We start from the raw sequence: 24,773 nt of genomic DNA on the forward strand, positions 1-24,773 counted from the left end.
TGTATCACCTCAAACATTTCAGGGTTACATTCCATCTGCCACTTATCTGCCCATTTGATCATCCCATCTATATCTTCCTGTAGCCCAAGACACACAACCTCACTGTTAACCACCAGACCAATCTTTGTGTCATCCGCGAACTTACTAATCCTACTACCCACGTAGTCATTCATGTTGTTTATATAGATGACAAATAATAGGGGACAGAGCACAGATCCTTGTGGTATGCCACTGGACACTGGCTTCCAGTCACTAAAGCATCCTTCTGTCATCACCCTCTGTCTCCTACAACTAAGCCAATTTTGAATCCACCTTATCAAATTACCCTGTATCCAATGTGCATTTGCCTTCTTTATAAGTCTCCCATGTGGGACCTTGTCAAAGGCTTTGCTGATTTCCATATAAACTACATCAACTACACTACCCTCATCTACACACCTGGTCACCTCCTCAAAAAATTCAGTCAAAATTGTTAGGCATGACCTCCCTCTGGCAAAGCCATGCTGACTATCCTTGACCAAACTTTGCCTCTCCAAGTGGAGATAGATTCTCTCCTTCAGCGTTTTCTCCAATAGTTTCCCTACCACTGATGTGAGACTCACTGGCCTGTAGTTCCCTGGTTTATCTCTACAACACTTCTTAAATAGTGGAACCACATTAGCTGTTCTCTGGTCCTCTTGCATCTCCCCCGTGGCCAGAGAGGAATTAAAAATTCAGGTCAGAGCCTCCCTTGCCTCCCTCAGCAGTCTGGGACACAAATCATCTGGACCTGGAGATTTGTCCACTGTTAAGCCTGTCAACACCTCCATACCTTGTCACTCCCTATATCAATTTGCTTAAGAACCTCGCAGTCTCTCGCCCTGAGTTTGATACCTTCTTCCTCATTCTCTTGGGTGAAGACGGATGTTAAGTATTCATTCAACACTCAAGCGATGTCCTCTGGCTCCACCCGTAGATTGCCCCCTTGGTCCCTACTTTTTTCCTGGTTATCCTCTTCCCATTGATAAACTTATAGCATATCTTGGAATTTTCCCTACTGTTACCAGCCAGAACTTTCTCATATCCCCTTTGCTCTCCTAATTGCTTTCTTAAGCTCCACCCTGCACTTTCTGTACTCCACAAATGCCTCCGCTGATTTGCTTCCCTTGTACCTGCTAAAAGCCTCTCTTTTCCTTCTCATCATATCCTGAATATCTCTGGTCATCCATAGTTCTCTGTTACTCCTTCCTATCACCCTAGAGGGAACATGTTGAGCCTGTACCCTCCCGTTTCCTTTTTGAACACCCCCCATTGCTCCTCTATTGATTTCCCAGTCTACCTTGGCCAAATCATGCCTTATTTTACTAAAATCTACTCTCCCCCAATCCAAAACATTTTTTTGCAACTTGTCGATTTCTTTGCCCATAACAAACTTAAACTGTACCTTGTTGTGTTTGCTATCGCTAAAATGATCCCCTCAGCCACCTGTCCAGCTTCATTCCCCAGAATTAGGTCCAGCACTGCGCCATCCCTTGTTGGACCCTCTACATATAGACCTAAAAAGATCTCCTGTACACATTTCAGGAAATCCACTCCAGCCAAGCCCTTAGCACTATGTCTGTCTCAATTAATGTTGGGAAAGTTGAAATCACCTAATATAATTACCCTATTGTTATTGTTTTTACACAACTCTGCGAATTGTACACATATTTGCTCCTGTTTCCTGCTATCTGGGGGTCTATAATAAACACCTAACAAAGTGGCTGCCCCTTTTTTATTCCTAAGCTCTACCCACAAAGCTCATTTGATGCCCCCTCCAAGATATCATCTCTCCTTACTGCAGTAACTGACCCCTTAACTAATAATGTAATGCCTCCTCCTCTTTTACCCTCTTCCCTGTCTCACCTGAAGATCCTATATCCCGGAATGTTGAGCTGCCAATCCTGCCCCTCCCTCAACTACGTCTCAGTGATGGCTACTATATCACAATTCCACGTGTCAGTCCTCACCCTTAACTCATCCGTTTTACCTGTAATATTCCTGGCAGTAAAGCAGAGTCCATCCAGCCTTGACTTACTCCCTTGAAACTTAATGCAGCTGTACTCCCTCTGACTTGATTGTTTTACCGTATTATGATGTGTCCCTATTCTGCTAACATTCTGTGTCCCCTCCCCCTGCCGAATTAGTTTAAGCTCCTCCCAACAGCACTAGCAAATCTGCCCACAAGGATGTTAGTCCTGCTCTGGTTCAGCTGTAGAGCATCCTGCTTGTACAGGTCCCATCTTCCCCAGAAATGGTCCCAGTGATCCAGGAATCTAAAACCCTCCCTCCTGCACCACTCTTAAGCCACGTTTTCATCTGCGCTATTCTCCTATTTCTGAGCTCGCTAGCACATGGCACTGGGAGTAATCCAGTGATTACAACCCAAGAGGTCTTGCTTTTTAGTCTATTGCCTAACTCCCTGAATTCTTGATGCAAGACCTCATCCCTCTTTTTACCTGTGTCATTGTTACCAACATGTACCATGACCTCTGCCTTATCACTGTCCCCCTTCAGGATGCCCTGCAGCCGTTCAACATTTCTTAAAATTCCCAGAAGTTTAACCAGGTCATGCACTGTTCCTGAAATAGAACTACCACTCCATCCTTGTCCATTGAACTTTACCTCTCTTAGAAGGTGCAGTGGCTAGTGCGACGTTTTATATGTGTTACATCTTTTGAAGGTGTTGCTTAGAAAATTAAGAAAAGATTACCTAGCACCTGGATATTTAGAGGATGCATTTGATTTCTATTACTTAAGAAACTGGAGACTAGCATTTTTTTGTTCCTTTTATTAAGAACTGTAGAAATAAGACCAGGTTATTCAGGATGATCCAGCTCATCAAAAAGTATATAAAAATAGATGTAATACTGCTGAAAAATTGTACTCACTTACAAACAGCCTATGTTGCACAGAAGGAAGATATTTGTTCCCTGTGGTGACATTAACAACCTCACTTTCTAAACACACTCATGCACAAGTAGGTAGTATCTGTTGTTGTAGATCAGTATGATTTTTAAAAAAACATTGTTTAATTTACATGAGGTGAAGACATGAATCATACAGATTATAAATTCTTGATCTTACAAAATATATAATATTTAGGGGTCTACAAAGGTGTTCAAATTAAAATGATGACAGAAATAGAGAACAGAATTGTGTGTACAATGATTGATCCCATGTTATGAGGTTTATGGTATGTTGTTAGAAGTCTCTAAATTCCTTAAACTCTGGTGCCACTGAGATCCATTTAGTAGTCTTGGCTTTAATATCCTTAAGTTTAGTGAAACAAAATGCATTCGATAGGATATTTTGTCAACCATCCACCTAATCACAGCGATTGGAATTCAACACAAGCAACACTCTTCTTTCCCCCCAACAAGGTCAACGTTGTGGAACCACAAGAACAGGAATAATTCTTACACCACCCCCATGTCACAAGTAATCTAAATGTGAGGTTATTAATATACATACAGAACATTCATGCATTTTGTACAATTTAAGTTTATAACTCATCATGATTATTGCCTTTTGGTTTGGCTAACTTTCCAATAAGGAGTATAGAGTTAGTTTTGTTATCTCGGACCAGGAAGATGTAGGGGTGATCTGCATAGAAGAGCTTGGGTGATTTCATTTCCTCTCGAGTGTGCAAGTCTGCGTCATAAGGGTTTCCTTCAATGTTCCATTCAATAGCAGTAGCATGGAGCATGTTGGACAAGTGTAGATCCTTCTTGCCTGTGATACCTGAGAAATCAGCTTTGTTTTTATCTACAGCTTCTGTCAGACCCAGCTCTTGCAGATGTTTCTAAGAGATGATAGAAGATTTTCAAGAAATTAAAACTATCATAACCAAAGCAAAACTAGCTATGTTCTAAATAAATGTCAAAAATCTGTCAAAACATTTACTAAACAGTATCTTATTCTCAACACCACTTTCTTTAGATCTTCACTTTATTCCATTAAGAGTCACCCATGGAGTGTGGGTTAGACTCACTTGTAACCAGACTATGTGCAGGAGACATTAGTGAACCAGCTGGGTTTTCACAATCCAATATCTTTATTTCAGATGGTAGGAAGGAGGTAAATTACCTGATTTCAAATTCAATTTCACAATTTGTCATGATAAGATTTGAACTCACCACTGCTGGATTGCTAATTCAGTACCTTAAAAACTACACAAATTTATTTATGGCAGCGACTTAAGAGAACAAAAACATCAATATGCGAAACTCAGCAAGATCAGCACACTCTTCTTCCACCTCAGCGACTTGAGTTTGAATTCAGCTAAGATAGGATTCCTATTGTATCTATCTAGTAAATGCATGGGTTATATGTAAAATGGCACTGAGTTGCAATCTAAAATGTGCGTCCCAACGTCACCACGCGTCATTCAGATCTTCAGTTCGGTGGGCGCACACCAGAGTCGGCTGTGCGCCTACCTAACTGTCAAAGGCCTATTAAGGCCATTTAAATAGCCATTAAAACAATTAACATGGCTGCCCTTCTGCCTTAAAGTTGGTGGGCAGGCGAAGAGCCCAGGCAGCCTTTTCATTTTTCATGGAACCTCATCCACAGGAAGGATGAGGTTTCATGAAGGTTTTTAAACTTTAATTAAAACTTTTCATAAAATTCATATACATGTCCCAGCTCCTGTGTCACTGTCACATGAGGCGACATGTCCGAATAATTTTAAAAAATCTTTCATTGACTTTTTCACAATGAAATTAAACTCCCTGAGGCTCCCTGTGCGGGTGGGAGGAGGAGGCTGAATCGGGGCCTGCTGCTTTTTAATTCTTCCTGCCAAAGCGAACAACTTCACATTTTCCCACATAAAACTCCATTTGCCAGATCTTTGCCCACTCACTCAACCTATCTATATCCGTCTGCAACCTCCTCATTTTCTTTTCACAACATACTTTCCTACCTAACTTTGTGTCATCTGCAAATTTAGCTACCATGCCATTGCTCCCCTCATTTAAGTCTTTGATGTAAATTGTAAAAAGTTGAGGCCCCAGTACAGAACCCCAGAGGACTCCACTCATTACAACCTGCCAATCCGAAAAAGGCTCATTTATGCATACTTTCTGCTTTCTGCCAGCCAGCCAATCTTCTATCCATGCTAATACATTACCCCCTACACCATGAGCTTTTATTTTCTATGATAACTTTTGATGTGGCACCTTATCAAATGCCTTCTGGAAATCTAAGTACAGTATGTCTACAGGCTCCCCTTTATCCACAGCACATGTTACTCCTTCAAAAAGCTCAAATAAATTGGTTAAACATGATTTCCCTTTCACAAAACCATGCTGACTCTTTCCTACTACCTTGAGCTTTTCTAATGCCCAGCTGTAACCTCCTTAATGATCGATTCTAACAACTTTCCAACCACAGACGTCAAGCTAACTGGCCTATAATTTCCTATTTTCTGCCTCCCTCCCTACTTGAATAGAAGAGTTATATATGCTACTTTCCAGTATGATGAAACCTTTCCAGAATCTAGCGAAATATGGAAAATTAACCCCAGCGCATCTACTGCCTCATTAGCCACCTCTTTTAAGTCCCTAGGATGAAGTCCATCAGGACCCGCAGACTTGTCAGCCTGCAGCTCCATCAGTTTGCTCAGTACCATTTCCCTAGTGATTTCAATTTCACCAAGTTCCTCTCTCCCTTTCACCTCCTGATTTGCAGCTATTACTGGAATGTTTTTTGTATCCTCTATAGTGAACACAGAAGAAAAATATTTGTTCAATTCTTCCACCATTTCTTTATTATCTACTATTAACTCCACTCTGTCACTCTCTGGAGGACCAACACTATACTTTTTACCTTTTCTTCTCCTAACTCGTATGTACATACAAGCAGATAATCTTAGTGTGCGTAAGTGTGTGATAATCAGATGACTTTTGGGTTTCACGCAGTTGGATATAAATATCCTTCTGCTCTGACAGCCATGCTTTCAGCCATCTAGGCCCTACTCTCTATAATTCCTTCCCCAAATCTTTCTCCCCTTTTCCTTTAAGACCCTCCTTAAAACACAACATGTTGATCAAGCAATTAAAAGCTTAAATTAAAAGGAGAGGGAAGTGGCGAGATGGGGGAGTGGGGGAAGGGTTGGAATTTTGGTGATGGTATGATGGTGGTATGAGGTTTGTGGCAAGGGCCAGAGCCAATGGCTTTGCACTACAAGAAATTGGACTCATTCAGGACTGGATATTGTACAAGCAGTCTGAAAACATAGAATTAACAGACAAATTGAGAAAGGTCAAGGTACATCTAGAGCATATATATGGAGGCTGAGGAAGCCAAAGGTAGATCCTTAGGGGATTTCAGTGGTAACAGACTGGAGGTGATAGGAAATGGAAATGCTCAGGCTATGACTGAACAGGCAAGAGTGGAACTGTGCAAAAGTAGTCCCATTGAGCTCAACAATTGAAGAAAGGTATTGGTGGAACATGGTGTAATTGACCGTATCAAAGGCTGCAGACAAATCAAGAAAGACAAGGAGAGAAAGTGCACCATTGGCACACTTAGAGAGGATGCAATTAGTGATTGATTTTTATGATGGTCATTTCAGTGCTGTAGCAGGGTGACAAATCTGATTGGGAGATTTAAACATGAGTTTTTGGAAAGGATTTTAGGGATTTGACAACAAGTCCAAAAACTTTAATGAGGGAAGGTTTGGTAGTTTCCAAGTCAGAGGGGTTAAAGATTATTTTTGAGGTGGGAAATGATGATGGTGGTTTTGAGAAAGAAAGAGACAGTACCCTTGGAGAGGAAAACACATTTTCAGCTAGCCTGTGGTCCAGGAAGCCTGAGATCCAGGAAAAGACATTTGGTGGTCAACAGTTTGGTGGGAAAGGGGTTAAGAAGAATTTCGTGAACAATTATGAGCTTGGTATGAGGGGAGATAGGAGAAAATTTAGAGAAAGATGTGGATTCACAAGGGTGAACCTTGGGGATGTTGGGCCTGGTCAAGGGAATGGACGATGTGGTAAAGGTAGCTGAACAGTTAGTTTCAATCTTAGTGACAGACTCACCATGGGGTGAGGGTGGAGTGAGCAGAGGAAAGGAGTTTATAAAAATCGTTGTTAGTGGAAAAAAGAACCTTGCTCTCCAGGATGATCCTTGAGTAGTGAGCAATTTTGCAGAGAAGGCTCCTTCGACAGCACCTTCTAAACCCACGGCCATTACCATCTAGAAGGACAACGGCAGCAGATAGATGGGAACTCCATCACCTGCAAGTTCCTGTCCAAGTCACTCACCATCCTGACTTGGAAATATATCACCGTTCCTTCACTGTCGCTGGGTCAAAACCCTGGAACTCCCTTCCTAACAGCACTGTGGGTGCACCTATACCACATGGACTGCCGCAGTTCAAGAAGGTGGCTCACCACCACCTTCTCAAGGGCAACTAGGGATGGGCAATAAATGCTGGCCCAGCCAGCGAAGCCCACATCCCATGAATGGATAAAAAAAAAATTCTTCCTCAGTCAAGTATGTTCCTTAGTAAAGTTAACAGAAGATACATTTATTGCACGTTATCTATGAATTCAAATACTCATTAAGAGCATTTTTCTATAACTTAGCTCCCCAGTTATTCAAAAGCCGATAAGTTACAGTTCTTACCTGTAGCTCATGGCTGACCACAATGTTGACTTTTGGAAGAGAAATACCAATAGCACGTTTCTTCAGCTTGCTAAACCAAGTGTTGAGTTGTTCCTTTGTTAATAACTTCTCTATTCTCTCCAGAGGTTCTATATGACGTGACATTATGAAAATCATACTGGAATATTTGTGTGCCAGGGGCATCTCAACAATTTGAACCTTATTAACCTCATCTTCACAGTAATTATACAGTCCTGAAAAAGTAATTTGTAGTCACATATCAGAAATGACAAGCACTTCAATGCAGATTTCTGAATTCTCATTGTGATTAAAGACCCCAGTAGATGACTATTATAAGATTTACAAATCCAAAAAAAAGTTTTAATGATAATTAGATAAAATATTTTGTATTAATACTTTATTTTCATTGCACTTTAGAGAATCTTAGTGGAGAAAATTTAATGGAAAATACAATTCCTTTCTCCAAAAACATATATTTCTCTATTTTTGAAAGTCTTCTTCCCTCCCCTACTGAAAGCAGTAGCTTCATCACTGGAGTCTGGTTTTAAGGTTGTCTAGTGTCCTTTGATATCTTGCTCAAGTAGCCATCATCAGATGTGAGCACTGACCATCACTATACCAAGACTAACTATGAAAAGCATCACAGTCAAGCCTAACCCTTCCCTCATTTGCTGTCCATTCAAACACACTTCCAGTTGAAGTTACTCTACAGCAATCAGAGGCATGACCTTTGAAAATGTTCCCATATGCAGAGCACTGAAGCCAAACATAGCACCCCTCAAGTTACCCAAGCTATTAATTCATCAAGGATCAAACCTAGGACTTTCCTTGTCTGCATGACTTAAAAACATGCTACAAATTTCTAATACTTGCCTGTACGGTGCATCATAGGTATAGAAACAGAATGGGTTCTGGTCACCATAAAACCTCTTTTATCAACCAGGGTATCATGGAATTTTTCATCCCAGTGTGCTGTGAAAGCAAATTAAGAATTAAGTTTGTGGTCAAATGCATGCTCACCGAATATTTGCGTATGAAAACTGTGACCATTTAATATCAAACCCTTTATCACTGATACTCACGTTTGAAATACATGGCATTAACAAAAAAGGCACCATCAACACTAGACACATCCTTTGTGATTTCTCCCAGTTTTCCATCTGTTGTCTGAGAGGCCCATTCATTGATGGATTGGATTGTACTCCTCTTGTCCCTGAAGTTAATCTTGGAATGATCATGCCTGTAGTGCGTCTTGCTTTTCTGAACAAAGTCATCCTTGAATTTGACCGAACTTGGCCCATACAGGCGGCTGCCAATCTTCCAAGTGGTGTTGCGGGTTGTTTCATTGCTGACCTCATTAAACAATTCTGAGAAAGTAGGATGAAAAACATCATCGTGCAAGTTGATGTTGAGGAGGGACTTCACCTGTTTGGCTGTTTTATCTTTGGCCCCCAGAGACATCACTCCCAAGGAGGAAGCCACCACCACTGGTGAGAAGAGGAGGTTCTCAGATGACAATTTCTGGTCTTTGACCATGGTCTTGTAGAGATTGAGGGCCAGGTTTATTGTGCTGTCTGCCAGCATGGAGCCATGTTGCTTCAACATCATAGGATCTGCTGTTACCACAGCAAGTAGCAGGCTGAAGACTACTAATTTCATCTCCATGGTTTTGTCCAGTAAATACAAGCCAAGAGAACTGTTGGATAAAGAATGGAATACAATTATTTCAAAGAACTCAATTTAGAGATCCATACATCCTACCTTAAAGTATTGGAGTATTTACAATTTGGAAAAAGAAATGTTTTCTCAGAAAGGCCTAGATTTTAACTGCCAGTAGATTTCCAGCGGGAAACCACACCATCACGGTTAATTTCACAACACCCATGGCAGAATGAGATCTAGCCAAATTTTACCTCATCCCACCACCAACTTCCCATCTGCTGTGGACAAGACATGACAGAAAATGGCAGTCTGGAGGATGCCCTCAAATAGCAGCTACATTGTGAGAAGAGTTGCATCCTGACATATATTGGGGCCGGGTGTGGGGGACAAGGGCGGTGAGGCTGTGACAGCTGAGCCTGGCCTCACAAAATAAGTTAAAAAATAATTAAATGTCGCCTTTTTGGATTTCTTCTTGCATTAAAATGCTTCTTTGCTGGGTCGGCCTGACAAAAAAATCACTTGTCGTTTCCTGCAAAGGCTGCCTAGTAAAGGTTGTAGTCAGGGCCCATGACATCATTGGCACTTCACATCATTTGGCACCTGACACACGTATGAGAAAAGACTCTGTCAGCTACAAACTGATTAAGTAGATTAAAATCGTGATTCATCATTTCCCAGCAGCTTTAGAGCATGTAAGAAAGGGGAGATGGTGTACTGTAATGTCATTGAACTAGTAATCCGAAGGCCCAGGCTAATGCCAAGGGGACATGGGTTCAAATCCCAACATGGTAGAATTTAAATTCAACTAATAAAATCTGGAATTGAAAGCTAGTTTTAGTAATGATGACCATGAGAACCACCATTAATTGTTGTAAAAACCCATCTGGTTCACTAATGTCCTTTAGGGAAGAAAATATGCCATCCACATCCCATGAAAGCAATTTTAATTGCTCATCCAATGTCCTTTAGGGAAGGTCTGGCCTACATGTGACTCTGGACCCACAGCAACATGGTTGACTCTTAACTGCCCTCTGAAATGGCCCAACAGGTCACTCAGTTCAAGGGAAATTAGGAATGGGCAACAAATGCTGGTCTTGCCAGCAATGCTCACATCCCACGAAAGAATAAAGAAAGTATCTGTCTTATGAAACAAAGATAACAATTAGACAACCCAGTTAAACTGTTACCTGTTATAACTAGATCTACTGGTGCACTCAACATTTACTCATATATTACAGGGGGAAAGAAACTAATAAACACTAAAGTACAGTGGTCAAGTTAAAATAGTATGAGATATTTTGGGGTGGGGAGGTTGTTGTCACAATTCCTTCATGAAGTTTTGGCTTTTTTTTTTCACTTTATTTAGTACAATATCTAGCAATTGTGAGTGAACAATAATTCTGCCTTTCAGGCCAAAAATACATTTATTCCTAAAAGTAATAAATATTTTAAATACAAAAATGAAGTATTTATATTTATACAGAATGCAATGCAACTTTATAGGAATCACTTCCAATTAATAGGAATCTGATACACCCATGTTAATGTGTGAGTTGAAACCTACAATAATCCTGGACAGCAGCATATGTTACATTCACCAGGAAAATGCCTCACTTTCACAACTGTCTCTGTTCTGGACACCATAGAGGACGTGGATGATTACTCAGAATTTGCTAATTTACCTACCTGAAATAAATAACCTTATTGTTAAATAATTGCGAAAAAGAGTTGAAATTAACTTAATGAAGGATCACAGTGAAACATTAACAAATGGAGCTTCTCAAAGTTATGAGAGATTTTAAGAAGGATTGTTATAACGTGGTAGATGATGTGTGCCAGGTGGATCAAATCCACGAGGGAAACTTGATCATGCAGTGACAACTGGTTTGCAATTTGTATTTTATTGAGATGCATGCCCTGAACTCAGAAATAATAAGACTACCACGATTTCAGAGGTTTTTAGAAAACTAAATTAAACACTTATTAAGGATTGACTAGCCTCTGTGTCTCTTAATTTTTTAATATCTTTACCTGCTCCACACTGTACACATGGAAAGACTTCCCCTTCACATACAAAACGTTTAAACATTTCTGCAACCTGCTCATCAGAACTCCCTTGGGTAAATTGTGAACACATTCCCACTTCTTTACCTATCACTGATTCTTCCCATTTTACCTGTACACAAAACACTGGTTTTTTCTGTGCCTGAACCTGAGAACCCACAGTGCTTTTACTTCCAGAACTTTTCTGCATCCCAATAATCCCAACAGATTTTCCCTGCAATTTCCAACACTGACTTTGTGTGCTCAACTTTATTACAATGAACACACTCAATTTTTGAGTGTCACTTCTACCCTCAGCACCTTCCTTTTTATTCTGAGAAAAAACTTCTTAGGAATTTCCACCTACTCCTTCTCTTCCCTGACTACCCCCTTCCTTTCACCTTCCCACTTTCTATCCTTCTCTGATTTAAAAAGGCGACGAGAAAAAGGTTTAGCTCTATGAGCTAACTCATAATCATCAGCTATCTCTGCTGCTTGGCTTACCATTTTAACCCTCTGTTCCTCCACATGAGTTCTCACTACTGAAGGAATTGAATCTTTAAATTTATGCAAAAGAGATACTTCTCCAAGAGCTGCATATGTTGTCTCTATCTTTAATGCCCGTATCCAACGGTCAAAATTACTTTGTTTCATTCTCTCAATCTCAATATAAGTTTGCCCAGGCTGTTTTCTCATATTCTTAAATTTCTGCCTGTATGCCTCGGGAACCTACTCTTATGCACTTAAGATAGCTTTTTTTTAACCACATCATAGTCCACTGACATTTCTTATGACAGTAAAGCATAAACCTCATTTGCTCTAACCACTAACCTAGATTGCAACAACAATGTCCAGTTTGCCTATGACCATTTCATCTGTTTAACTATTTTCTCAAATGAAATAAAGAACACTTCCATGACTCTTTCTTCAAAATTCGGAAGAGCTTGCACAAATTTAAACATCTCCTGTTAGGTTTTAGGTTAAAGGCTTTCTCTCATCATTAAAGCTTTCCTCAGCATCTGATGATTCCTTTTTAAAATCCAGCTTTTTAAGCTGGTAATCTCTGTCTCTTTCCTACATTCTCTCTTCAATTGCTAACTTTTCCCTCTGGAGATCAAGTTTTCACATTTCTATTTCTTTTTGAAATAAACTCTTTTTCCCTTTCTTTTTCTGGTGCCTCTAGTTCCAGTTTTTTTTTTAATTTCCAATTTTTTTTCCTTTTTGTTTGCCTCCAATTCAAGTTTTCTCAGTTCCTTTCCTTGTTTGAATTCAAGCCTCTTCATTTCCAACTACCCCCAGCTGTAACTCACTAGTGGCAGGTATCACTTCCAACTTCAAATGCTGTGCTATCACTTCAGCTATGTCCTTCTTTGATCCTAAAGATAACAACAACTGCAACTTATCCGCCAACTCTGTTAACTTACCCTTAGATACTTTTTGTAACCCAGAGTTATATCTTTTACTTCCAAATAGTTTTGAGCCATGGACAGCCATGTTTGCAGTCTCACCGCTTTAAAAATACCTCACACCAACTCCTGAATTCAAAGTGCTTCTCATACTCGGAACCTTAAGATTCACCAACTTCAAACCAATAAAGGAATTTCAAATATCCCGACAAGCCCCCAGTTTTGATATGACATTTCAGATGATGTGTGCAAGGTGGATCAAATCCACGAGGGAAACTTAATCATGCGGTCACAACTGGTTTGCAATTTGTATTTTATTTTGAGATGCATGCCCTGAACTCAGAAGTAATAAGACTACCACGACTTCAGAGGTTTTTAGAAAACTAAATTAAACATTTATTAACAAAAGAAAAGATTTCAAGTGCATACATAGTTCTACAAATTACTATTATAATAACTCCTAAAACCCCTAATTATTCTGACTTCCAGTTACACCTCTATTAAGGCAATAGTAAAAAACAAATAGATTAAACAGATCCAGGCAAAGCCACAGAGTACGCTGGTCAGTTGAATTCAAAGTGAGTTTTCTCAGCTTCGGTTCCTGTAGACAGCAACTTGGTGCACAGAGGCTGGAGGCTTTTCACACTTGTGTTAGATCTTAGAATGCCTTCTCCTCTTACACATAGCCTCATCTCCTTTATACATGTTTTTCCCTTTTTAATGCAAATTCCATTGTTCTGACATGTCTTTGCAACTTTACTTTTCTCACAACATAAATCTTTCATAGTACCAATATTATCAGTAACTGTTGGGGAAAATAAACACACTGTTTGTCTTGGCTTCTTCTGGCTAAGTGTAACATCCTACCATCTCTTTAAAATTCAAACAAACCTAATTTATCTATAAATGCAAAATTTCCTTACACTTCACATTCTAAAACTTTAGCTATGTTTACGTATTTAGCATTTCAAACCTAGCTTCTTGTTGATGACTGAAAACCTCCAGACCAGCTGTCCCCAATCAATTAAAATCACACACATACACACACACACACACACACAAACTATCCAAACCCCACTATTAACCTACCTTTACAATCAATCGCAATAATATTATGAAAATTATTACATTTTCATAACAAGGATAAACTGTGAAAGATGCTTCCACTGACTGGTAACTCAGAAACAAGGGAGCATAAACTATTAGAATAATGAAATGGAACATTAGAAGATTTTTCATTCAAGAGGGCCATTAGGACAGTGGTTTTTGTGACAGGATACTAAAATATTATTAAAAAGGAATTAGATAAATGTATGAAATGGAAAAACATAAATGATTATGGAAAAATCAAAGAAACAGCATTCCAACAGATAGTTCCAGTTGAAGATCTAACATTTGCACAGGTATGAACTGTGAGCTGGCCTTCTTTTCTATTGTAATTGCAATAATTAATCTGTCTTTTTTGCTTTTAGATGCCGATCAAACTGCTGTGCATTTCAAATGGCTTCTGACTTTAAAACTTTAAAATATGTACACCATTAATGACAATACTAAGTGGGTACTTCACATGCTCACATTAATGAATGGGCTGGACTTTTTTAGTGAATGGTGCTCACCACTAACAACAGAAAGCTGCTCACCAAGATTAAGCAAACCATGGGCCACAGATTTCCCCTTTCCCGACATCCGTTTGAACCTGGTGCCAAGTTTAGTGATCTCCAGGCATCCAGCAACTATGAGGGCATCAGCAGGGTAAGCAGCCAATCACAATGAAGTATTCTCACAGACGGAAAACCAGGAAGTAAAAACCATTGAAACCCTTCACATATAATTTTTAAGCTTTACAGGTAGTGAAATAAATGATTGGGACATATGCATGGAATAAATGTAGAAGCTAAAATATCATAAACAAACTTTTGTTGAACTATGGAATTTATTTTTCATAATAGAAAAAACTAATATTAGACCAATATAAAAATACTCTACTTAAAGGGCAGCGAGGCTGTTTAGCAGTATTTATGAATTTAGTATATTGTTAAAAACAGTTACATCTAATTTAGCAAGGTGCAACTTTTTCAAACGTTATTACAACTAGACCATCAACAAACAGTAGAAATTCATGTCAGTTAATTCAAAGGGAACCTCAATACCTTCTGGAGATGCATAGAATCAGACAGCAAATTCTGGATTTCTGCACTTAATTGTGCATGGGTGTATTCCAGAATTTGCTGTCAGTTGCAGAGGTCAGCTGAAATTTGTGTTCTCTAATGGATGTGAATGACTGCCTCCTTCATTTTGAAGTTTGTCATTTATTGTATAAGGTTTAATCCCCTTATTTTATGTGGACATTGACAACGTTAATAAGGGCAGTGCAGAGTATTCAGAGAGTGAATGATTAAAGTCAGTACCATTGCAAAATCTGGGCTAGTATTGTGATGGAATTTGTGCTTTCAGGGTTTGTATATTTTCAGGCAGACCCTAACTGAAAAGGGAAACAGAGAAAGGAAACTGACTCTTTCAGTTTCTAAGGAAACTAAAACTGAAATTGCAATTTGAAACCAAAAATTAGAGGAAGACTGAACCTGGTTGAAAGATATAAAAAGATACAGATCCAAGCTTGGTAGTAGCAGTTGTAGAGTCCAGTGGTGGAGTACATGCAAACTGAAGAAGACAAAGTCCAGATCCAGAAGCTAAGTTGCTGCAGCTATTTTCATTACTTGAAAATAACATTCGTGGATCTACGCCATCCAGACCAAATTGAGGAGGCTCTTCAAACATTGGCCATTTGTGATGAAGACTGTGCCTTTGGCTTGGTTGTGCACTGCGGTTGGCTCTGGATCAGGCTAAATTCCAGAAGGAAAGGAGCTGAAATTCTCCATGAACAGAGAGCTTTGAAGGATCTTGTACTGTGTCTGATGACCTATATACTGTGTGGACTGCTGAGCCAATTTGTAAGATCTGACTTAGTTGTATTTGCCATTTAATGTGTAAGTTATAGCTTATTATCAACCAAAATTTGCTTGTTAATTAGCTAATTTATGTCAATTCTGGATGTTAAAGTATTGGAGGTTATCTAAGATAGTATTCAGTGTTTGCTTTGTTTGACTCTCGTCTGTAAAAATTCTTCTGTTTAAAACTGTGGAATCTTGTGACTTCAGTCTTTTAGTTAATAACTGGGTTTTCAGATTTCTTCTATTTAAAAAAAAGTTACTAGTCTCTACCGAGATCATAACTGTATGTGCACACGTCCACTAAAAGAGCAGAGGGATGCATCAAGCATGCATTATTATTGTCAACAGTAATTTTTAGCTTTTATTGCTCTTAACTTTTACCGGTCAATTTTTTATATAAAGGAAATAAAAACTATTACATTAGCAATAAAAAATATAAAGTACAGAAAAATATGGTTTATAGGTCCATGGAGAAGTCACCTTAATTTTCTGCTCATGTGGATCTGACTGCCTGTTTCCTTCCGTTTTGGCGTTTGCAATTCATTCTATGCTTGCTGATCATCAGTATTTAGTCCCTGCATTTTATCTTGATGTTTTCAGCCCTAGTAAGAGCAGTGTACATTGTTTTCCTGATTACTGCACAGTTGACAAAAAAAATCTCCATGAGCATGCAAATAAATTGAAAAAAGCTTTTGTAGTTAAAGATAACTGAAAACTATATCTCCTCCACAAACACTTGGGGGAGAATTTTCTCCCCATCGGGTGGGCTGGGCGGAAGTGGGCGTGGGCGGGTGTGCAGCTGATCACCTCCCATGATCGGCTGCACACTGCCATTTTACGTGAGTGGGCCAATTAAGCCCGCTCAGCGTGATGCACATTTGGAAGCTCTCAGCGCTACCTGTGCGGGCAGGGGGGAGGAGGGCGATTAGGGGCCTGCGCTCTTTCACGTGCACGGAAATCTCCCTGAGGCACAGAGCTGTCTCAGGGAAATTAATTTCTTTCTCAAAAATTGAAAGAAAGGATAAATAAAATTATTCAGACCTGTTCCTTCGTGTGACATTGTCACATGAGCTGGGACATGTTTACAAATTTTGTTGAAACATTTTATTGAAGTTATAAACCCTTCATAAAACCTCATCCTGCCCATGGATGAGGTTCTATGAAAAATGCGAAGGCCGCCTGGGCTCTTCGCCTGCTCGCCAACCTTAAGATTGGATGGGCAGCCCTGACAATTAGTTCAATTAGATTACTAATGGCCTTAACAGGCTTTTAACAGTTCAGTGGGCACACAGCCGATTCCAGTGTGCGCCTGCCGAACTGAAGATTGGAATGACGGGCAGTGAAGTCAGATGCCCTTTTTGTAAAACTAGTAAAGTGACACATGGATTATAGCACCATCAAGTTAAAAAAAACTGATGGTTGACATTTATGACACTGACACTACTTAAAATGTTAACAATCAAACCCGTACATAGGGTAACCGAAAGTTTGCAGCCTCGAAATCTTTTCAAAGGGATGTACATCTTTGCCAAGTTCATTCTGAAAGATATAACAAATACAAATGAAGGCTATACAGTTCATTCAGTTATTCTCTATCATAACAATGCATTATACTGCATGGAGGGGGAGAAGTACGGACTCAAACTCCTAACTTTAATTTTCTGCAATTATAACTCTTTCGAGTACAAACACGTTTCCCTCTGTTCCTATTCAGATGAAGTTACATTGTTTCATAGTTTGCCATTGTGAGATTTGAACTCTTGATCTTGGGGTTATAAGCCCAGTATCTGCAATTGTAACTCTTTTGAGTACAAACATGTTTCCATCTGTTCCAGATGAAGTTACATTGTTTCATAGTTTGCCATTGTGAGATTTGAACTCTTGATCTTGGGGTTACAAGCCCAGTATCTGCAATTGTAACTCTTTCGAGTACAAACCCATTTCCATCTGTTTCAGATGAAGTTATATTGTTTCATAGTTTGCCATTGTGAGATCTGAACTCTTGATCTTGGGGTTACAAGCCCAGTATCTGCAATTGTAACTCTTTCGAGTACAAACTCATTTCCATCTGTTTCAGATGAAGTTACATTGTTTCATAGTTTGCCATTGTGAGATTGGAACTCTTGATAATCTTTTAAATGAAAACCAAATCAACAAAATTGGGATTAATAGTTTGCCATTGTGAGATTTGAACTCTTGATACTCTTTTTGAGTAAACCTGTTTCCATCTGTTTCAGATGAAGTTATATTGTTTCATAGTTTGCCATTGTGAGATTTGAACTCTTGATCTTGGGGTTATAAACCCAGTACCATAACCACTTGGCTATTTAGGCCAAGCATACAATGCACTCAAGGAATTGTCAACCACCACAGACAATAGTAACTCTTTCGAGTACAAATCCGTTTCCATCTGTTTCAGGTGAAGTTACATTGTTTCATAGTTTGCCATTGTGAGATTTGAACTCTTGATCTTGGGGTTACAAGCCCAGTATCTGCAATTGTAACTTTTTCGAGTACAAACACGTTTCCATCTGTTCCTATTCAGATGAAGTTACATTGTTTCATAAGTTGCCATTATGAGATTTGAACTCTTGATCTGGGGGTTACAAACACAGTACCATAACCACTTAGCTATTTAGGCCAAGCTTATCTGCAATTGTAACTCTTTCCAGTACAAACCCGTTTCCATCTGTTTCAGATGAAGTTATATTGTTTCATAATTTGCCATTGTGAGATTTGAACTCTTGATAATCTTTTAAATGAAAACCAAATCAACAAAATTGGGATAAATCAGGCACAGCCCCTAATTCAGGTCAGCTGTAAAACCAAGGGCAAAGTTTAAAGGAACCTTACAAACTTTAAATCAAAATGTGATTAAAGGGGTCAACAAAACACCCCAGTCCCCACGGTGCCCACCGAACACGGAAGGCCTCAAGAGTGTCAGCAGACACCGCGTGCTCCCTCTCCAGGGACATCCAGCAGCGAACGTAGCCACGGAAAATTGAAAGGCAAATCATTTGCCAGTAACTCTTTCGGGTACAAACATATTTCCATCTGTTCCTATTCAGATGAAGTTATATCATTTCATAGTTTGCCATTGTGAGATTTGAACTCTTGATCATGGGGTTACAAACCCAGTACCATAACCACTTGGCTATTTAGGCCAAGCTTATCTGTAATTGTATTTTAAGCAATTTGGATTCCAGTTAAATTAGATTGCAATCATCACATAATTGTCTGATGTTGTGCTGAATGCACTAATTATTGGCAAAGCTAATCAGACAATTTATAAGGCTATATTATTAGAAACATAGTAACATTGCTAATTCATAATTAAAATAGACATATGCCTTACTAAATACAAGATCTGCCAAGGTTTAAAAATAAGAGACCTCCCTTTTAAGACAGAGATGAAGAGAAAATATTTCTCCCAAAGGGTCATTTGTGTGTGAAATGCTCTTCCTCAGAAAGTAGCGGAGGCTGGGTCTTTGGATTTATTCATAGCAGAGTTAGACCGATTTTTGTTAGGCAAAGGAGTCAAGGGTTATGGGGTGGCAGACAGGAATTTGGAGCTGATACCACAACCAGTTCAATCATGATCTTATTGAATGGTGGAGCAAGCTCGAGGGGCCAAATGGCCTACTCCTGCTCCTATGTTCCTAAGATTCAGATAATTGCTCATCCAAATCACTTACAAAATGTTTTTAGGGGCCTTAACTAAAATAGTTCTACGTCAGGGCTGTCCAACATAAATTGCTAATGACCTTAGCCACATGCACTGTTTTTAGTGAAAGCCCCTTATGTACAGGTTCCACCATTCAATAATGCTCCACCATTCAATAAGATCATACATACTTCACATTACTATACCATCACATCAACAAGGTTCTTTTTAATTCAGTGGTCAAGGAAGCAAAGTACTCAACAATCATAGAGCAATTCAAACACTTTGCTTTTCGTCTTACCATTGTAGCAACAATATACAAAATGTTAAAGTGCACATGCATATGCCAAGTGAATATAAGTATTGAGATCACACCCCCAATGACAGTGACAATGTACTAATCGGAAATGCAATTAGCCATATCTGGATTCCTGTTTTACCACATATGGCCAGTGGCAATGTATCCAACAATATACATCAAGCATCTTGCAGAATTACCAGAAATGGCTTGGTTTTGGCAAACTCCATTCATGTCTCTCACACAAAGAGAGGCACCAGCTTGCTAAGCAAGCTCAAAGTTTACAGGGCCAGTGTTCTGACAATCCAGCATTATGCTCACGAAACTTGGACAACATATTTATGTCACATTAAGAAACTAGGCTGCTTGGGATGAATAATGAAGATCAGATGGTAAGGCAAGACCTCTGACAAGGAAGATCTTAAAAATGCTGACATGAATACTTGGCTATGCTGATCAAGTCCTGTGGTGCAAACATCTCTTGAATTAATCTCAAAAAGCATTATGGCACATAAACAATTGGAAAGCATTATCATAGTAGACAGCAAAAAGATACAAAGACTGCTTAAAAGTGACTTTGACATAGTACAAAAGTTCAAATTGGGAACAATTTGCTCAAACATCTGTGATGCTGGGGACCTCCAGAGGAGGCCTTCCTAACAGCATTGTGGGTATACCTACACCACATGGACTGTAACGGTTCAAGAAGGCAGCTCATCACCAGCTTCTCAAGAGCAATTAGGGATGGGCAATAAATGCTGGCCCAGCCAGCGAAGCCCACAACTCATGAATGAATAAAAAAAAGGGAAATACCAAATATTTGCAAGTCAGTCAGCCTAACCTCAGAGGTGGACACATTATTGGGAAAAAAAATCTGAGAGATAGTATTAATCAGCATTTAGAAAGACATGGAATGATCAAGGACAATCAGCATAGATTGGAATGGGGAGTTTGTGTCTGACTAATCTGAATGAATTTTTTGAGAAGGTAATAAGGAGGGTCAGCGAGGGCAGCATGTTCAATGTATCTGACATGGATTTTAACAAGACTTTTGACAAGTTCCCACATGGCAGACTAGTCAGGAAAATAAAAATCCATGGGATCCAAGGAAAAGTGGCAAACTGCTTCCAAAATTGGCAAGAAGCAAAGGACAGTGGTGGACAGTGTTCTTGTGACTCCAAGGCTGTTTCCAGTGGGGTTCTGCATGTCTCAGGGTTAGGCCTTGATTTTGAGGAAACTGGGCCTGTATTTTCTAGAGTTTTGATGAATGAAATAATCCCTTTGAAATTTACAAACTCCTTTACAGGGTGTGACAGGGTAGATGAAGATAGGATATTTCCCCTATCTGGTGAGTCTAGAACCAGAGGACACAGTCTCAGAATAAGAGGCAGGCCATTTAAGACTGAGATGAAGAGGAATTTCTTCACAGTGAATGGTGAATCCTGGATTCTCTACCCCAGAGGGCTGTGGAAACTCAAACATTGAGCATGTTCAAGACAAAAATCAATAGATTTCTGGATGCTGATGACATCAAGGGATATGAGGATAGCACAGGAAAGTGGCATTGAGGTAGATCAGCCATGATGGGCCGAAAGGCGTACTCCTGCTCCTATGTTCCTATTTTTGTAGTATATCTCAGTGATTTAGACTTATATATAGGAGATATAACGAAGAAGTTTTCTGATGACATATAACGTGGCTCTGTGATTAAGAGTGAGGAAAATAGCTACAGACTGCAGGAAGGTACCAATAAACCGGTCAGATAGAAAAATGGCAAATGGAATTAAATTTAGAGAAATGTGAGGTAATGCATTTGGAGAAGGAAAAACAAGGCAGAAATTACACAATAAATGGTAAAATACTGAGAAATGTAGAGTAGCAGAAGGACATGGAGTGCATGTCCACAGATCCATGAAGCTGGTGAGACAGGTAGGGTAAGGTGGTCAAGATAGCATAGAGAATACTTTATTTTATTAGCTGAGGCATAGAACATGAGAGCAATGAGTAAAAACAGAAAGTGCTGTAAAAACTTGTCAGGTCTGGCAGCATCTGCAGACAGAGTAACAGAGTTAACATTTAATTCTGTTTCTATCCACAGATGCTGCCAAACCTGCTGAGTTTTTTCAGCACTTTGTTTTTATTTCAGGTTTTCAACATCTTCAGTATCTTACTTTTATTTTAGTGAGAGGAAGGTTATACTAGAAATATATGAAACACCAGTTAGGTTACAGTGAGTACTGAGAATGCTGTGTACTGTTCTGGTCACCATGTTAGAAAGGATGTAATTTCACTAGAAAAAATACAAAGGAGATTTACGAGGTTGTTTCCAGGAAAATCTTAGCTATGGGAAAGTTGGATAGGTCAAATTGTTTTCCTTGAAACAGAGGAAGCTGAAGAATTTTTAACTGAAGTGTATTAGGAAGGGCTTAGTGTTATGAGCACAGCCAAAGTTAATTACTGCACAGACCAAATCCCAGAGGGAAACTTGGCTTATGTACCATATTTTTTTTTGTATTCTGAAATCAAGAAGAAAATGTACTGATCTCAGCAGCAAGAAGTCTTGTTACAAGAAGTCTTGTAACACTTTTGGGATTTTAAAAATTACAAGTAAAAGTTTCATTAACAAGAATAAAAGAAAATTTAAGCACACAAGATTACAATTGCAGTTAAAAATTAGTCTTACAAAACAGTCCCCCAAAAGGCTCTCTAGTTGGTCAGACCCACAAGTAAATACCTTCCAGGCAACACTCCCATATAGATACTTAACTATAAAAATCCAGTAATATTACCCAAAGTAAACTGCTGTTGCTTTAATGAAGGCATACCACATAACCTCAAACTCACTTCATTTCTGCTGTGGAAATCCAAAACTTCAGAACAAAACCATTTTTTGCAGCTCAGGACTTTTCTGGCTTGATTGGATGGCTGATTCAAGCTGTATCTTCTCTCAGCTTACAGCTGAGATTTTCCTCACACAGTCAGCAGACAACCGCTACAAGCTTCCCTAAGCTTTCCACAGTAACTCAATAATACCTTTTCCCCCCTTTCATCTCAGGTTCCATTGTTCTCAAACTTCTTTGAAACTCAAAGCCTTCCAACTATAAAACGTTTCATGTTTCTATTTTGTCTCTGCTTTTGGGGTCAATAAAATGTAATATACCATTTTCTATTTACTTATGGAACTCTTGCAAGATGCAAGCATGTTTCTTGTGACCTCTGACTTCCCTTTGATATTCAAACTCTCAACTTATCTAAAAATGCAAATATTAGATCCAACCTATTCACTTGTACCTCAAACCTAATGCCTCTATCCATTCACGTTTTAAATCCCCAGACAACCTGCCTTCTAGTAACCTTCCCCTAACATAATTAAATAATTTATAAACACACACCATCTGCTTCATAGAATAACACAATACTCCCTAAAAATATAAAACAAAATCCATTCTTAACACTTAAATAGAGTGAGTGGTAAGGGCCTATTTCCCTTCACAGAAGGTTAATAACCAGGGCCCATAGATTTAACTGGTAAAAGAATTTGGAAAATGTTGGGAAAAGTTTCTTTTTAGCCAGATGAATGAAAGGTCTGGAGTTCACTGCCTGAAAGAGTGGTAGAGGCAGAAACCAGGCAGAAACTCTCATCGCACTTAGAAAGTATATGGATTTGCGGTTGAAGTGCTGTAACCGACAAGGCTATGGATGAAGAGCTGGAAAGTGGGATTTGACTGGATAGATCTTATTTGCCTGAAACAGACACGATGGGCCGAACGGCCTCCTACTATGCTAAGAAAACATGGCAAAATCCCTCCATTCAAACGCCTCCTATCACGAGCCCTGTCAAATTGCCGATGCTTAAAGTAAACTCCAGCTGAGAAAATCTTTAAAATCAATCCCACACGTCGAGGATACACTGTGCACTCCCGGGCAAAAATTACCTAAACAACAATCTAAAAACTGACTGCAAAGAATGAGATATTTTGGCTGTCTTCTTCAACAATCAAGCCACATTTTACATGCATTCGTTTTATAAACCGCTTATGATTTCACTACAAATGGCAAACAAAGGAAATCTTGATTTCTACTTTTTCTTGGCGTCATGCCTGTCAACCACGCAATCTGTCTACGCTGGCAGTATGAGCACCTCTCCCCGAATTCAAGCACAGTATATGACAATCCAGTCACACCCCAGTTTTTTCTGCTTCTTATGGGTAAAACTTCCTTTCTCGCAGTTAGACTGCCTGCCTGGCAGTTTCTCCTCGTCTTTGTTGTTCAATGCATATCTGTACTTTTCAATGGCTCTACTTTGGAGTTGCCATATTATCTGATGCCTCTCGCTGTCCTTAGCGGCTCTCTCTCTCTCATTCCCATATATTAAGCATTGTTTCAAATATTCCCATGTTTAATGTGTCGAATACATTAGTGCAATGTATTTCAAGTGGATGAGACATTAGAACTCTAGAACCGATTTTTTTTTGTCTCCAGGGCCAGCGATTCTCTAGTGACGTCTTTTCGAAAATTTGCCTCCCATCTAATAGTTAAATTTACAATGGAGCTGCATTTAGAGAACCCTCAGTAGCATCCACGGTTAGTAAGGTTCTCTAAAGGTTGAAACCAAAGCGAGTGTGGAATTCTTACCTTTGCTTCCCAGTTTGGCTCAGGTCAGACTCCGTTTCAGGGCTCACCCACACCGCACGCTGCAGCCACACACCCGTTCCACCTCTATCTCTCCACTCAACTCAGTGCAAGCAGACAAAAGCCCACTCTCCCTTTTTATAACCAAGCCGAGGAAAGTTCCAGAACGAATTCGCTCAACGTCTGTGAAACCCGAGACGACAGCACCGCCTACATAGAAAGCAGTACAGTATATATCCCTCATGATGTCGCTTAAGAGATTTCAAAAATATTGTCTTAATTGAGGAACTAAATAAATTACATTCAACTTCTATTCACTTGAATAGAAGGTTTTGTGTTTTCTATTCTAGCTTCAAGTTTTAGCATTTACTTACATAAAAGGTGTGAAAAACTGAAAACTTTCTGAAAATCTACATGAAATCTAAAACAATAACTAAAGTGTGAAGAGGCGGAATCACTGCAATAAAAAG

The 24,773-nt window shown here is 39.3% G+C and overlaps 1 protein-coding gene across 5 annotated transcripts; it reads right to left on the reverse strand.

Moving 5' to 3' along the window:
• Window positions 1-3,028: 3,028 nt before the first annotated feature.
• Window positions 3,029-24,456, reverse strand: LOC121282222 (serpin H1-like). Of its 5 annotated transcripts, XM_041195820.1 has the most exons (8): window positions 24,307-24,456; window positions 17,181-17,248; window positions 16,190-16,345; window positions 14,399-14,491; window positions 8,730-9,343; window positions 8,521-8,619; window positions 7,648-7,880; window positions 3,029-3,823 (listed from the first exon to the last, which is right to left on the reverse strand). In XM_041195820.1, exons 5-8 carry the CDS (start codon window positions 9,310-9,312, stop codon window positions 3,524-3,526), a joined length of 1,215 nt encoding a protein of 404 aa, XP_041051754.1. In that variant the 5' UTR covers window positions 9,313-9,343; window positions 14,399-14,491; window positions 16,190-16,345; window positions 17,181-17,248; window positions 24,307-24,456; the 3' UTR covers window positions 3,029-3,523. The 5 variants fall into 5 exon arrangements, with proteins under 5 accessions (XP_041051754.1, XP_041051753.1, XP_041051752.1 ...); XM_041195819.1 differs by lacking the exon at window positions 14,399-14,491 and having other exon boundaries at window positions 16,190-16,311; XM_041195818.1 differs by lacking the exon at window positions 14,399-14,491.
• Window positions 24,457-24,773: the final 317 nt, after the last annotated feature.

Source organism: Carcharodon carcharias, chromosome 9, assembly GCF_017639515.1.
Source record: "Carcharodon carcharias isolate sCarCar2 chromosome 9, sCarCar2.pri, whole genome shotgun sequence".
NCBI classification, from domain to species: Eukaryota; Metazoa; Chordata; class Chondrichthyes; order Lamniformes; family Lamnidae; genus Carcharodon; species Carcharodon carcharias.

Coding starts and splice junctions, on each gene's coding strand:
- LOC121282222 (XM_041195819.1), bottom strand. Junction 7,881..8,520: donor ACCTATGATGCACCGTACAG/GCAAGTATTAGA, acceptor TTACTTTTTCAG/GACTGTATAATTACTGTGAA. Junction 3,824..7,647: donor TGGTCAGCCATGAGCTACAG/GTAAGAACTGTA, acceptor ATCATCTCTTAG/AAACATCTGCAAGAGCTGGG.